Raw genomic sequence first — 15296 nt, forward strand, 5'->3', positions numbered from 1 at the left:
CTTCGTATTTCTGGTATATAGATGGACTTGCATTACTAAAATTCTAGTATAGTTATATTAAAAAAAAAAAAAAAGCAAACTAAATTCGAAATACCCTAGGATGTCTGCACGAGGGCGTTCGATACGGGTCAGGATCGGCGATGATGGGCTCGCAACGATGCGAGTATTGTTACTGCATATCCGGCTCGAGGAGATGCGTGCGACCCAAGTGTCTGCTGCCACTGCCGGGATGCATCCCACTGTACGTGCCCCATTCCTGCTGCCCGGTCGCCTATAACTGCACTCGTGAGTGTATTTTTATCACGGCGAGACGCGCGAGTTACTTTAAATCACCTTACCAATGGTCCTCTTTATTTCTTTTCAAGACCACCATCCGTCCACAATGGAGCCGCCATCGGGAAACGGTGAGTTTGAATTGTTGTCGCACTTACGAGGCAGTTCTCTTAACTGAATTCTAGAAAGGCGGATGACGCTAGGCGAGAGATTTACCGGAAACTCGATAGAGTGACTCGATCAAGCTTTGCGCTTTATTGCTTACGCAGAGAAGTTGTTAGTTTGTAATTCATCTTTTTTTTTTTTTCTCTTTGCTAATCTGACATTTCAGCGAGAAGAAAAAAATATTTTGAAATTTTAAAGGTAAGAAATATTTTGCAATTTTTCCGATATTGAGTTAAGAGTCTCGCTTTGGGAAAATTTTGATTTACAAATTCAACGCTAGCGAGGGTAGCTTAATATAATAAATGAGATGCAGCGCGAGCAAACAGAGATTGTTCAACATATATTGGAATTGTGTGTACGAGCGGATAACTTATCAGAGTTCGCCCCCGGGAGTAGAAAACTTCAAGAAAATCGGGCTATTAGGGATTATTCCGAAATTCACCGCCGTGCGACTAAAGCTTTCCGCCGAAGCGCGCTCTCGAAAGTTGTGATGAAATGTGTAACTTAATAACGAAGAGTTACTGCTAACGTTATATCACCTCACGACACAAGGATTCTACCTCCGGATAACCGGCGAGGTTCATTTAATGCTCGGTAGTCTCATCGGTATGGTTTAAGCTATAAGTTTCAAGAAAATACTATAACAAATGTGTATTATTTAAAGTAAACATTGTTAATTTTTTCTTTTTTTTTAAATCAAGAAATTAGAGAGAAAGATTTTCTTATAGATATATTTTAATTAAAAACTTTGCAATTAGAAATTTTTTTTTTTTTTATAAATTTGAAATATCGATCTCTCACCGCAAGTGTTTAATCTCCATCAACAAACAGAGCGCTAACGAGCCTCGCATTAAAATTTTCCGTTTAAGTAAAATCCACTTAAGACTAACTAGGGAGATTAAAAGTTTGGTATTTTTTAATTCTCTTAGTTCGCTCATAACTTGAAAACTGCCTCGTCGTTTTTCTCAATTTCTCTATCGATATTTGGGTACAATGCGCGATTTTAAAACACGTTCTATACACCATGATAGGGTCTCTCGTTAAAAAGGTTTGACATCCGTGGAGGATGAACGTGTATCGCGATAAAGAGGAATCAGTGGGTGGCGCCCGGCACTCTTTGCCCCGGAACGGAAGTTACAAGCTGAGCCGTTTCGAATTGCCGAGATTGTCGGGGTTCATTTAACACCCGGCTTCTACGTGGCCGCTTAAATTTAAGCCGAGCTTAAATCTCGGCCGCTATAACGCGACGGCTGTCACTGGCTGCCGGGACATTCGGGAACGGCTTAATTTTAAACGAGCACACGGGAAACCCCCACAACCCCCTCCCTACCCCCGTCAAATGGGCGATTGTAAGCCTCGTCGCGACGACTGACCATGAAAAGTCGGTAAATAACTATTCCGAATACACCCACTCGTTAATTTCTCTCGGGACGAGCAAACATCCTCGAGGTCGTCTCATTTGCTCGTCAGAACGAAGTTATTACGTACTAATAGAACGTCACCATCAAAAGAGCAAAAGCATTACCACCAGAATATAATTTTAAATTAAACTTTTTTATTGAAATAAAATTTCCAAAAAAATATAGAAATTCATGCGACTTCAAATTGAAATCAAAATTAAAGAATTACATCTTATAATAATTATGAGTATGATTCACTAGATTATTCTACAATTTTGCACATTCCGGTAAAATATATAATATCCCTACCTTTCCTTGTATCTTGAGACGTCTAAAAATCCAGGAGACATATCGATAATTAGAAGGACATGTCCCTCTAATATCCGCGCGGGCGATAAGCCAAGAACGGAATCGCGCCGTCTGCGTGGGTCAAGATTTTCGCGTTCTCACGGTTCGGACGTTCATCCAGGATGTCGCGTGGGCGACCGCGCTTATGCCGAGGGCGAGATGGTGCGCGACATCGAGTGGAAGGCCGCATGCGACAATTGTTTCTGCGCGATGGGCGCCATACGATGCGTTCCGCTTGCATGCGCGCCACCACTTCAAGGCTGCAGCCCGATCGTGCGGGAAGGACAATGCTGCCCGTCCACCTACAACTGCAGTGAGTACACGCAAAAGTTTTCGTTGCACCGAGCCTGCACCGGGCGCACACGCAACATCCGGCGCATTCGCGCGCACGGTTCACACGGATTGTGTTTTCCGCTAAATTAATCACGAAATTCTTGGGAATATTGACTCCCCCTTCCATTTTATTTTCTACAGGTTATTAAATATTGAAATATAAAAAAGGGCGATAAAAAAAAAGGGAAAAATGCGAAAAATACAGGATATTAATATATCGTATATATAAATAATGTTATTTCGAATAATATTCTGATAAATCTTTTTCCTTAAAAAATACAATGGAATAAAAAATAAAAAAAAGGTGATAAATATATATATATATATACAATAATATTATAATTAAAAAATACTTTAAAGAAAAATTTTTATTAAAATATGTATATTTGTTATATAGATTTTTAAATTTTTGCGAATTTTAGTTCTTTTAATTCTCTATTTTCTGTTAAAATTTTGCATAAAAAACTTTTGTTAATTATATATCAATCTCTTAAATTTATCTAACAAGAAACTGAAATGTCTTTCTTTATCTATATACTTTCGAGACACGCACATAATTTTCAACATCGTGTGTGATAGTGAATATGGAAGTCGATCGTGATTAACGCGGACGATCGGAGTTCCTTGCTCGATTAAGTCTAAAAATATTTTACGGGAAGCAAAAATATTTATTTGATACATGTGCCGTTGCAGGAGAATAACGAACGCTGCCATCGACAAACAGAACGTCTCGTCTCCGTGTTTAAAAATATTTCACCGGATATCTCTTCGTTCGCGAAAGGAAAATAAAATATTTTGTATAATAGACTCTGCACGAGCGAATTAAACGCGTCGATCCTTGGAAGCGAGAAACATCTGCGAATTAAAATGGGATTTAATTTCCGCACGAGAGAGCGTTTATTCCAGAGAGTCAATATGGTATCTCCGCGAATGCGATAGCCATCGATATTAATATCGCGCCAAATGGAAATATATATCTATCGAATAAAATCGGCCACGTATAACTTAAAAGCACGTTTCATATACTGCCGCTAACAAATGCCGCGTTTCGTTTAAAAAAATCCATTACGATAAAAAATTTGATTTTATACTATTTTTATTATAGCTATATTTGTAATTACTCAAGCAGTTCCTTCCAAACATTTCACTCATTCAGCCCTTACTATTTTGACGATGTAAAATATCTATTTGTATATAATATATATCGACTATCTATTACTTGATTTTTTTATATTTAATCCCCGTATATTTTTATAGTTCCATATGTAATAATGAAAAAAAAAAATAATAATAATAATAATAACAGAGATGACAGATTTTTCTTTAAATTTATAATGATATATTTCTGTATTGATACGATACGATATGATGTTTGCGATTTTTCTCTAGTTGAAGTTATGTTATAATCAAAATGCAAAATCGCATACGATAATATATTTCGATAAGAAAAATACAAGCAGGATCTATCTTAAATAAATAGCATTTTCAGACTTTATTTTAGCATGGTATTTTATTATTTAAATGTTCTATCTTGAATTGAGAAATTTATATATTCAAGGCGGCAACATCGAAGTAAAGGCCACCCAAAACTACGCATCTTACGCCTTCATCAGCAAGGACTACGCTAAATTCCGCAAGGAGAACAACTTTTTCGTACGTTTTTTTTATTTTCTTACGCTTTATACTAAATATGAGTAAATATAAATACTATAATTTAGATAATTTAGTTTATACTAAATATAAAGTAAATATAAATATCAATATAAGTAAATATAAATACTATAATTTAGATAATTTAAACAAACCGAGATAGGCGAAGGAACCAGCACAGTAATTTAGGAGCAATTTTCTAGTTTACCGATACCGAGGACTTACATGAGGCGTATGTCAACACAATAAACAAGCTCCCGAGAGTTTAACCTTTAATTGTACACATTGGCCTAGACATATTACAGACGGTATATTGATCTCGCTCACTCTTTAAATCGCTTATATCAGAGTCACATATTTATTTACTGCTCACGTGTTACGTATAAGTACGCTTGTTTGATTAATTTAAGCTTAGCAATGTGGTCTTATTATTATTTGTGTTCACTTTTATTAATCATTAATTTAAAATTTACAACTACTACAATGCGACATTCCATGATGTATGGGATCAATCAATCACTTCGTAAGTTTTAAATTTGAAGTGTCTCTTTAGAGTTATGTCTTTTTTATAAAAATGTATATATATATATTCCATTGTGTTATCTTCTTCACTGTTCAGATATGCATGCTCATTCATGGCATACAGTGAATAATCGTCACGATTGACTGATGGATTGTATCCACATTTCCACTGCCCTCGAACAATGGAGAGACATACCCTATGGATGACGCTCACACCGCTTAATTTATAATTTGAATTTCTTTAATTTTTATCCTTTTTTTTGATTAACCCATTTTAACAAAACCGACATGCCCTGCGTTTAACGTTCACATATTGAAAACGTTTACGTGCGTCTTTGTCGAAATTCGTTAATTTATTATTATTATGTATTTGCGCTGAGGATGGTCCAAAGAAAGGACCGAAACGTTCGCGAATGTTATAGAGTTTCAATAAAATTGCACCTAAATTATTGTGCTGGTTCCTTCACCTATCTCGGTTTGTTTTGACCAATTTGGAACTTTTATATAAGCTTATTTTTAGATAATTTAGTTTATACTAAATATAAAGTAAACTGTCTAAGTTATTGTCTTTCTCTTTATCTCGAACTATAAAACTAATTAGTTCTAACTAACTATTCTAAATAAGTTTATATGCTATTCTCCAAATCCCAAAGTTACCAAATAGTAGGAACAAACTCGCGGGGGATCGAAGTTAAGGGGCGGTGATTTATGTAGTCGGCGGAATTTAATCAATGAAATCTACCCGAAACATTGGTTATAAACGCGTTAGACATTCGACTTAGTTTAGGAATTTGGGGATGAGGCATACCTTATTGGATCACGTAACGCGATACGAGTTGCCGATCGGGAGACGATGTATCTATTATGGACGTGTTGCATTATTATTAATGGTAGCGTCGTTAGTACAGAATGCCATTTATGTAGGGGAATTTGAATCTCGCGAGATACACGGGAATCTACTCAGACAATGGAAACGACTGCGGCGAATCCCGACGTTCGTCGCAATTCTTGAATGTGTGGGTACATCAATCGCGCGTTAATCTCAAAGAACATAACGAGATCTCACAATAATAAATTTTTTACGAATTGTATATCTCATAAAAAAAATTTTATACATATATTTAATTTATTAAATTTTACAATTTTAGTTTCTTTAACTACCTTGAAAAAGTTTTTTTTATTTCTGTATATATTTCTTTTTATTTGTTTTCACTCTCGATGCTGTTATGCATTTATTAAAATTCTGCATTATGTAACATTTATTGCACGCTTGTGGCATAATTTCTGCTTTTTAACAATTAAACAATTTATGATGTTTATATTGTGTCATCGATTTCTGTAATATTTCTGTAATAATAAAATAAATTATCTGATACCAAAAATTTGAATTTCACTTGCAATTGTGTTTTGATATTTAACGCGATCTAAGCAGGATCGTTAAATTGATTCAATCGATTGAGTTATAATCGAGAGAAAGATTTTAAGCCAGCAAAAAACTTTATTAAAAAATCTTTCTCTTTCTCTCCCTCTCTTTCTCTTTCTCTGTCTCGCTTTTTCTATAAAATAATTTTGATCAAATTATGGAATTTGTTATTAATCGTTTAGCCTGCGATTGACCAATCCACGAATTTGCCCGTCGAAGGACGAAGTCACCGAGTGGTCGATGAACGGATTAGCACTAGTGCGATCGATCTCGAGGAGGACTCGTTTGTCACCACTTATTCTACTGTTTGGCCCTCAACCATGGAGACCGACATCATGGACAATGAAATCTTGATAGGGACGATGGAATACAAATCGACCTTGGAAGTAACGACCACGGCGACTTCGACAAAGGAGGTTTCAATCTCATCATATATACAAATTCAAATAACAAAAATTTTTAATTTTTAATATTTTAATATACTGTTTTTTTTTTCGATAAATTCGAAACGATAAATCAATTTATGCGTTTATGATTATTTTGTCCTCTTTCGACAGTTATCAAGTAATACTGAATCAACAACAATATTCGAGTCGACGTTGGCATCCATTAAAGACGCTGATTCCATCATTGATTCCTGCACGACGTGTTCTACGAACACCTTTACGGATTCCACGATCGCGTCGACGGAGGATCCATCCAGCACGGATGGCTCGACGGTCTCATCACCGGAATGGGCGACGGAATTAATGCTCGATAATGGAAACGATAAAAACGAGAGTACCGATGGGAATGAAAATAAAAACGCGAGAGAAAACGAGGACCGGAATAAAGACAATACTATGAAGGCGGGAACGAAGGTGGGAGAGAAGACGGATATAATTGAGAAAAACAAAGCTACGACGCATCCTTCCGCGATTTTCACGGATGTAAGGAACGCGCTTATCCCAGACAAGAAATTATCCGAGAACTCTATGTTTACTAAGGTAATGATAAGAGAGGAGTAATAATGATTAGAATTTTTATAAAAAAATAATGGATACCAATAAGATATTTTTCTTAAAGTCAAGTAAAAAATAATCAGAGATTTTTATAATCAATTATATATCAATTTATTTTGTGAATGTAAATTTATCCTAAATATTTACGTGATTTTTAGATTGATTGTTGTAAATTATATCTGAACTTTTGAAAATTATCACGAGAAATTGAAATATTTTTACGAAAGTTCTTTTATATTAAAAACTTTTATATAAAAAAACATCTAGAATTATGAGGGAAGAAAATAAATAAGAAGAATAAATATATTTCAAATTTCTTCGAGATTAAAAAATTTACGATGTGAGTCGCAAATATGTAATGTTACTTTGTTTAAATTTATATGTGCATATAATATTTATCAATTTATCGCGCGGATATATATTTCACTAAAAACTTACCGTTGCGAAGAGAGGGCAAGTAAATTTGTTACGATTAAGCACCTATGGCGTAGAGAACGGAGGCCGTTGATAAGAGACCCGTCAACAGTCCATCGTCAACGATACTCATGCCAGACGACATCCTCGTGATGAACGTGACAGTCAAGACGAATGTCTCGGTGAGTCATATACAAGGTGTCACGATAAATCCAATTAGATCCATCCCGCCGGACGTTGAGGCCATTCTGAACATCACTCATCGAGAAAAGGGCGAGGATTATGATTACGACTACGGTGAACAGACTTTACCGCCGTCATTGCCGAATGTCAGGTGACTGTTATCACATCTCGATCCATCATTCACTCTCTATTCCATGATTTGACATCGGGACTTTCGCGAATATGGGCGAGCGGTGCGAAAGAAGAATGTTTTTTTTTTACGAGTTTTATAATTGTAGTATATTTTTAAAATACTGGGAATATTGACAGATTGATGTAATCGATAGAATGTTTTATTTCTTTCTATTAGTTGGCGTGATGCGCAATCAATTTTTCACGCTTATAATGGAACTGCTTTTTTTGTGAATTTTTCTGGCCAGAGAATATTGCCATTTAATTAAATTGAAATCGTTTATCAAAAACAACTAATTGATGCCGATTTATAGCGGTTACCGCTTCAACAGCAGAAAATGTCAATTCGGTGTTGGCATCTCTAACAGTTTTTAAAATTTATTTATGTCACATTTTTAAAATTACGAAAAATAACTGATAGATCTTTAAAGAAAATTGGATACTTTTTTGCTATAAATCTATTATTTTCCTCTTAATTTCTTCTCGTGACAATAATTCCAAAATATAATTAAAATTATTTCAGAGATTGTATCTATTACATTAGCAGAAAATTAAGTATCGCTATTGTAGGATAATACCCTTCGTGGCAGCAGACGCATTAGTGAAAAGCAAGGACGTACCTTCGCCTGAGACTGGATATTCGCCTGGTTCAATAGTGGTGTCCCCTGAACTACGACCGACCGACACTTCCGGTTTTTACGACATCGCAACCCAGGAGAACCGATTTAGTCCACCGGTAGAGACCGAAGGTATTTTATGATTTTCATGAAATCTCAAATAAATGAGAAGAACGCCAAAATATATGAGTGAGAGATTGTAAAAGAGAGAACTAGATATATGAATATTAGAAAATAAATTTTAATGTACATTGCTTTCATATATTTATTTTTTTGCTTTTCTAGGAGATTTAATTATTTTTAATTAAACTTATCTATGTTTTATAATTTTCTATGTTGTATTCGGAAAAAAGTAGGATTGCTTTGCTGTTTTAATCACATTGTATAAACTTTTCAAAGAGTAATAAAACTTCATTTATGTAGGTGGTTTTGTGCCTAGAGAGCCGCCGTATTTCGATGTTCCCTACCGCTCTACAGATTTAAATCTTGAGATTGGTACTGGAGTTACTGTGGTTCCAGCACAAATTACGAAGCCATATCGAAAAAATCATGGTATATATATTTTTTAATAATCTAAATTTTTATAGCAACAGTGTTTTATATCGCTAATTGATATATTTTGTTTAATCAGACTTGTCCAATGAATGTCATTTCGAAAATATGGAATACCGTCACGGTGAGATTTTGCCACGGACTGCTCTCTGCATAATTTGCATGTGTTATTACGGGGAAATCGTATGTTCCTCAGAGAAATGTCCCTCACTGAAAATTAGTTGTCATAGGATCAAGTCCGAGAAGACGTGTTGCGGAAAAATCATTTGTGGTATATATTTTATTATTCTTTCTATTGTTATAAAATAATTTTTTTTTTATATAAATTCTCATAAAAGTTAATTATTATGCGCATGTGAACTAGATATAAGTTATTAATTTATATTCTCTTATAAATTTTTTTTATATTCTCTTAAATTTTTTCTATTCTCTTATAATTACATAAATAATAATTTTCTTTAACGAAACGTTAATGACAATCGCACTTTTTGCTCAAATATATTACACAAGAATTAAAATGTGTATCAAGTTCTCATAATTTATAAATCTTGTTTAAAAATAAAATTGAAAATTTGCATTATATACTTGTATTAATCACGAGAATAATTTTTATTCTCAAGAATATAAATTTGAAATATATATCTTCTCGTATTTTTATGATATATTTAATTCGCTATCACAGGTGACGATGAATCACCAACGGTGGTGCTCGATCGTGCCGACGCCACGGCGCCTTCTCAACGACAGTCCACAATGTCTCCGGATCCTTTTCGCGACGTCATCAAGACCGAGCCAGCCCCCGACTTACCTTCCCTGATCGAAGACATGATTCCCTACCTGGTTGAACGCGGCATCACAACGCCCAGGCCGACGTCTATGACGGCGTCGGTTCAGAACTTGGCGGATCGATTGCAACGACCGCCGAACTTTGACTTTACGGAGCAAGTGTCGCTTATACGGCCGCCCTTCGATTACAGGGAGAAAACGTTCGATTCCTCTTTCTTGTCGAAAACGAAGTACGGAGCGAATCGTGAAGTACCTTCGAAAGATATCGTCTCGTTAACGTACGATTTCAAGAATCAGATCATGAATCGTAAGCCCGTCGAAAATCCCGTAGCAGGAGTCTTCAGCTACGATAGAACGCACTTGACCAAGTTAAATCGCACGAACGATTCGAAGAACGATTTTCGTCGGAGTAACATCACGGAGCAGAAACTCGTGAAACAAAACGCAACCAAGATCAACGATAGAAACTTCACCAGCAAAGTGGACCATCATACCACGAAGTACGACAATCATACCGAATCGGGTAATACGCTGAACGAAGACGAGAGGACCACCGAGGACGCTATCTTTTCATTGGACAGTATTCTTGAACTGCTATTCTCCTCAAATAGCAGTTCTAGCAACAAGCTGCTCGAAACCACGAAGACGCCACATGTTTCTTCCGTGGGTGGTGAACGAGAGGATCAGGAGACTCTTGTTGCTTCATCGACGAGTGCGGAGAAGTTAACCGAGGAGACGGAAACCGTCGAGACGTCCTCGAAAGTCCTCGACAACGAGATACCAATGTCCGTGGGCAGTTTGCTGAAGCTTGCGGGCTGCAATATATACGGCCGAATGTATCGCGTCGGTAGAATCATCACGGAGCTCTCGAGTCCTTGCATGGAGTGCAGGTGCACGGAAATTGGTGTCCAGTGCAAACAGTTAAAATGTTGATCGGACACCGATTCCCTCCGTGTATCGAGTACCGATTTAACGTCATCATAAGAAAACGTCTCGTCAATACTCGAGAATGAAATAAGACTGTTTTGTCGAAAAGATTGAAAGCGCATATATGTTGCGCGGGATATATCCGAGAAAGGATAAAGCTATTTTATGATTTAGTACAATATAATTATTTTAAATTTTGTTTTTTTTTTTTTTTTTATTGAATTCTATAAAGTTTATGACAATAATGGAAAATTTACAATATGTTTTTGGGATCAAAATACTATTTGAGATATTATAATTGCGTGCGTGGGTGTTTAAAAAAATAAAAAATCTTTATAGAAAATTATATTAAGATTTGGAAAGAGAGAAACGATATTCAAATATAAATTATATAATAGACATTTACAAAAAAAATTTGTCAGTTAAAAAATATTAAAGTCTAAAAAATTTATAACGATAAATCTTGTTGCCAGATAAAATCAATGGCCTTATCAGAAACACCGGTTGACAAAAGATCACTCTAACATTTATTTTTATATTTTACGTTTACGGAACTTGTTAGAGAAAGATAGGTGATAAAAATTTTTCTTAAGCAGAAAATGTACAATGTCAAATTGTTGATAAATCTTTCGCCCGTAATTTTTAATATCTTTTTTTGCAATCGCAGAATTTGATATAATTTACTATCAGTAATTAGAAATGCTGTCCGAAACTACGAATATCTGAAACTATCAAGACTGGCCGCCGTTGTATCTTCCGCCAAGACATTCTGACAATGCGATGAATCTTCGGCCAAAACTTCGGACAACTTGGACCACGTAATTATCCAGGTAGAACCGATGCACTCGGTCTCGATGACCCTCGATAACGAGACACCGACGTTCGTGGTCAGATTACTCTAACTGGATGTAATATCCGTGCGCGTATTTGTATCGCGCTGGTTGGATCATTATGTAGTCTCCGTAATCTCCGTAGTCTGCGAGTTTTCGTCTCAAATGCGCAGAGGCGAGTTTACCTATAGAAACTAATGAAGCTCGGAGCATCAGATCCGAAATTGTTAATGGACGAGTATTTCTAGAGTAATTCTCTTCGGGGATAAAATATTTTTCAACATTATTTTTCAAAATATATTTAACGAGGAATAGTTTGTGTTCCGATTTAAAATCGGAATTACTTACTTGGAATGATCTACAATTCGCTTGATAAAAATATAATTTTATATGTATCTCTTAATGTTCTCGAAATCGTCTGATATATATTTTTCGTATGTATGTATATTTTACTTTTTTAAATCAATTTTGTGTATTAATTCTGTCGCGAATTATTTAAGTAGTTTAAAGCAAAGTTTAAAAGAGAATAAAAGTATAAGTTGCGCAAGAGATTTAGTGGGCTTTCGGTCATACAAAGTTTTAAGAGTGCACATAACACTCTTTTCGAGAAATAGTAATAAAACTTGGATATTACACTCGAAAGTAGAGAAATACGTTTCCCTTAATAATCGCTTGTTTCGCGATTCTTTTTATCAATTGACTAATGTCAGTTTTGTGATTTTCCTTCGTCTTTACCGCGCACGTACGTAATCGATCTTTCCCTCGATTAGAGATATCACCCGTAATCCGGCCCATAGTTCACCGCGATCGTCGTTTTATCTCGGCATTCCCAGATTCCTCTTTCTAATTTCCTTCGTGTCTGTCGTTCTCTCTTGTATCGGCGAACATTATTCCGGGGATGTCGCACGACGGTCATAAACGCGAGCCTTCGGAGAATCCACCTTCTGACCGGATCGATCAGGATGTAATTGTGAGGAATAGTTCTTCCGTGCCTTGAAGGATAAGTGGATGAAGGCGCAAGTTAGCGCGGTATTCGCTCGTCCCGACCGCCTTTCCTCTTTAATGAGAATTATCCGTCTATATCGCGGGTTGGGAGAGACGGCAAGGAGATGGGGGTGTCGTTTTGATTTATCTTCGTAATTTATCTCACTGAACCGAATGCAAAAGATACCCCCGGTTGTGGAATAAATACTACAGCGGGATGGGGGAGAATAATCATTTGTGGCGCTCTTGCAAAATTCAAATTATCCTGCTAAATTACATGTCTTTTGTAGACTAATGAGATTTGTGGCGCGTACTATTGTACACCTATTTTATTAATTTTTGTAAACATTTTCATAAGAGATTAAAATGTTAACAGAAGAAAAGTGAATTTGCACTTGAGGTTGTGAATCTACTTCGAATCAAATAATCTTTTTTTTTCTCTTTTCAATACAAATCAATATACAAGTCTGATTAAAAATGATTTGATATTAGAAGAGCTAAGTTATGAAGATTGTCTTGCGGAGAATTTTGCCAATTTTCTGTAAATGACGACATGAATAACACTATAACAGAAAATACTTATCTTAGTTTTTAAGTTATGATCTCAATAGCATCACCGATTCAATAAATATATTATCGCCTATTATGTATACATACATACATATAAGCAGAATGAATCAGTTAACAAGGAAGCTGTCGATGATAGCTAAAGTAATTTTAAAGATCATGATGTCGATTCGATGAATATTATATGCATTATTTTAAGTTTATTTTTTGAATCGGCGCCGTAGTTAAGAAAAGAGAGAAAGAGAGAGAAGTACATTAAAAGTAACAAGTAGAAATGCAAGCACATTAAATTCTGCCATAACTATTATATTATATCGAGAGTTGTAAGGAATGCTTTGTGTGTTGTAATTTATATAAAACGTTGCGTTTATTAAATATTTCGAAACTTTTCTCTTTTATGTGTGTGTCACAACATATTTTTTGCAAGCGTCCTGCAAGAGAAAATTCGTGATTTTTTTATATATTCGTTTTAAATAGGAGTGTGAAATTTTTATCACATATTTTACGAAATAATAAAATCTTTCACTCTTCTTGAAGAAAAATAGATCGCGCGTATATTTCTCGATAATATATTACTTACTTAAACCAATTTTAAAATTCACAAGCTCCACTTTGAATGCCGCATAGAGGCTCTTGTACTCTATATATATATATAATCCGTTGTAATAAACTTTTATATCGTCCCACTTTAATTTTCTGATTCTTATTTTCTTCTTTTCAATCCTCTTTCTTTCATAGAAAGTGGGATATATCTGGCACGAATTTTTACTTGAAGTTCTTGAAAAAAATAAATGTAATACTTCTAAAGCTTTTAAAAGAAATATATTTTATAAAGATTATTTTAATATGAAAAACGCGCACGGGTATAATATTGAGTAACAATTATGTTATTAATCAGTATGTAATCAGTACATATCGGAAATTGCCTGAAGATGAATATGTCTGATAAAAAGGACGGTGTGCTGTTTAATCGTAATTGACGCAAAATAATTGTCAATCTAATTAACTTTAATCTTTGATACATCATGCTTTCGATATTAAACGGAATAATAATGGCAGATATTAAATGGGAACAGTTTTAATAATGTGAACATAGAGAGGAGAATATTTCGATAGAGGATTGTAGATCGTATCAGTTTGTATTATGAAACATCATACGATTCACTCGACTTTATTGCAGGCAATCGGTTGTTTCGATATACAATGGAGATAACAGGGAAAGGGTGAAAGAGGGAGAGAGAGGCCTCATTACATGTACTCGCGGTGAATCACAGTACGAATGTGTATATGTATGTGTGTACGTACGTAATCATATATTTAATAATTCCTATTTACAAGGTTCCATAATGTAATTGTGTCGACGTGATAACACTAACATAATCACAGCCAGTTTGCCTCGTAACATTGATAAATAAGTAGGTATACTACTAATTGCCTGAAGGAGAACACATTATTTTTCTCCGCGCACATATATGATTCTTTTTATTCTATATCATTTACATGCTTGCGTGCATTACACGCAACGATCCATTTCGCCACCAATAAATTTCTTTAATAGCGCGCGCAATAAAAATTTTTCCAGTAATGTCTATTAATATTAGCAAAATCTCTTTAAAAATAAATTTAAATCTTTTAAAAAATGTGACACCACACACTCTAGATATTATATTCGATTAAAAATCAAGTATTTAGAATAAAGATAATAGATTAGATTGCTTAAATATGATTTTCGAAAGAAACGAGACACGATGCGCTATCGCAAGTTCCTTACTTTCGTCGATTTGCACGTTAAAAAATTCTGACAAGCGTGAGTTTAATCGAACTATATATTAATTCAAGCTGTAATGACGATATCTATTATCGCTCTCGATACATTAATCGTTAAATTTAAGGGGAGAGGAACAGTATACGGGGTGTCGAAAATTGATGAACGTTTCTGAACACACACGAACTCTTGACAACCACTGCACATCGTGATTACAAAGACACTACGCTAGAAATATTCTGCAAGTTTTACAGCTTCGTAGATAGAAACGCGATTATCTTTATTTTATGGTTATTGCTATAAAAGAGATTGGCTCTCGCTCTTGGACATCTATCGGGAAATATGGCAGGACTGTGGTTTAATGTGAAGAAATTTATTTTGCACA

At 35.1% G+C, this 15296-nt stretch overlaps 1 protein-coding gene across 1 annotated transcript in view; it reads left to right on the forward strand.

Annotated features, from left to right (window-relative positions):
- The window catches only part of LOC126859012 (uncharacterized), a 35017-nt gene extending 24035 nt beyond the window's left edge, over window positions 1-10982 (forward strand). Inside the window, exons 4-14 of the mRNA XM_050609871.1 lie at window positions 100-285; window positions 366-404; window positions 2308-2499; window positions 4078-4172; window positions 6297-6530; window positions 6672-7100; window positions 7607-7863; window positions 8454-8632; window positions 8924-9052; window positions 9132-9323; window positions 9735-10982. Of these exons, the coding sequence (XP_050465828.1) occupies window positions 100-285; window positions 366-404; window positions 2308-2499; window positions 4078-4172; window positions 6297-6530; window positions 6672-7100; window positions 7607-7863; window positions 8454-8632; window positions 8924-9052; window positions 9132-9323; window positions 9735-10771 (2969 nt within the window). The 3' untranslated portion in view covers window positions 10772-10982. The remainder of the gene's footprint in view (window positions 1-99; window positions 286-365; window positions 405-2307; window positions 2500-4077; window positions 4173-6296; window positions 6531-6671; window positions 7101-7606; window positions 7864-8453; window positions 8633-8923; window positions 9053-9131; window positions 9324-9734) is intronic.
- The last annotated feature ends 4314 nt before the right edge of the window (window positions 10983-15296 follow it).

The sequence above is a fragment of the Cataglyphis hispanica genome, chromosome 2 (assembly GCF_021464435.1).
Source record: "Cataglyphis hispanica isolate Lineage 1 chromosome 2, ULB_Chis1_1.0, whole genome shotgun sequence".
NCBI classification, from domain to species: Eukaryota; Metazoa; Arthropoda; class Insecta; order Hymenoptera; family Formicidae; genus Cataglyphis; species Cataglyphis hispanica.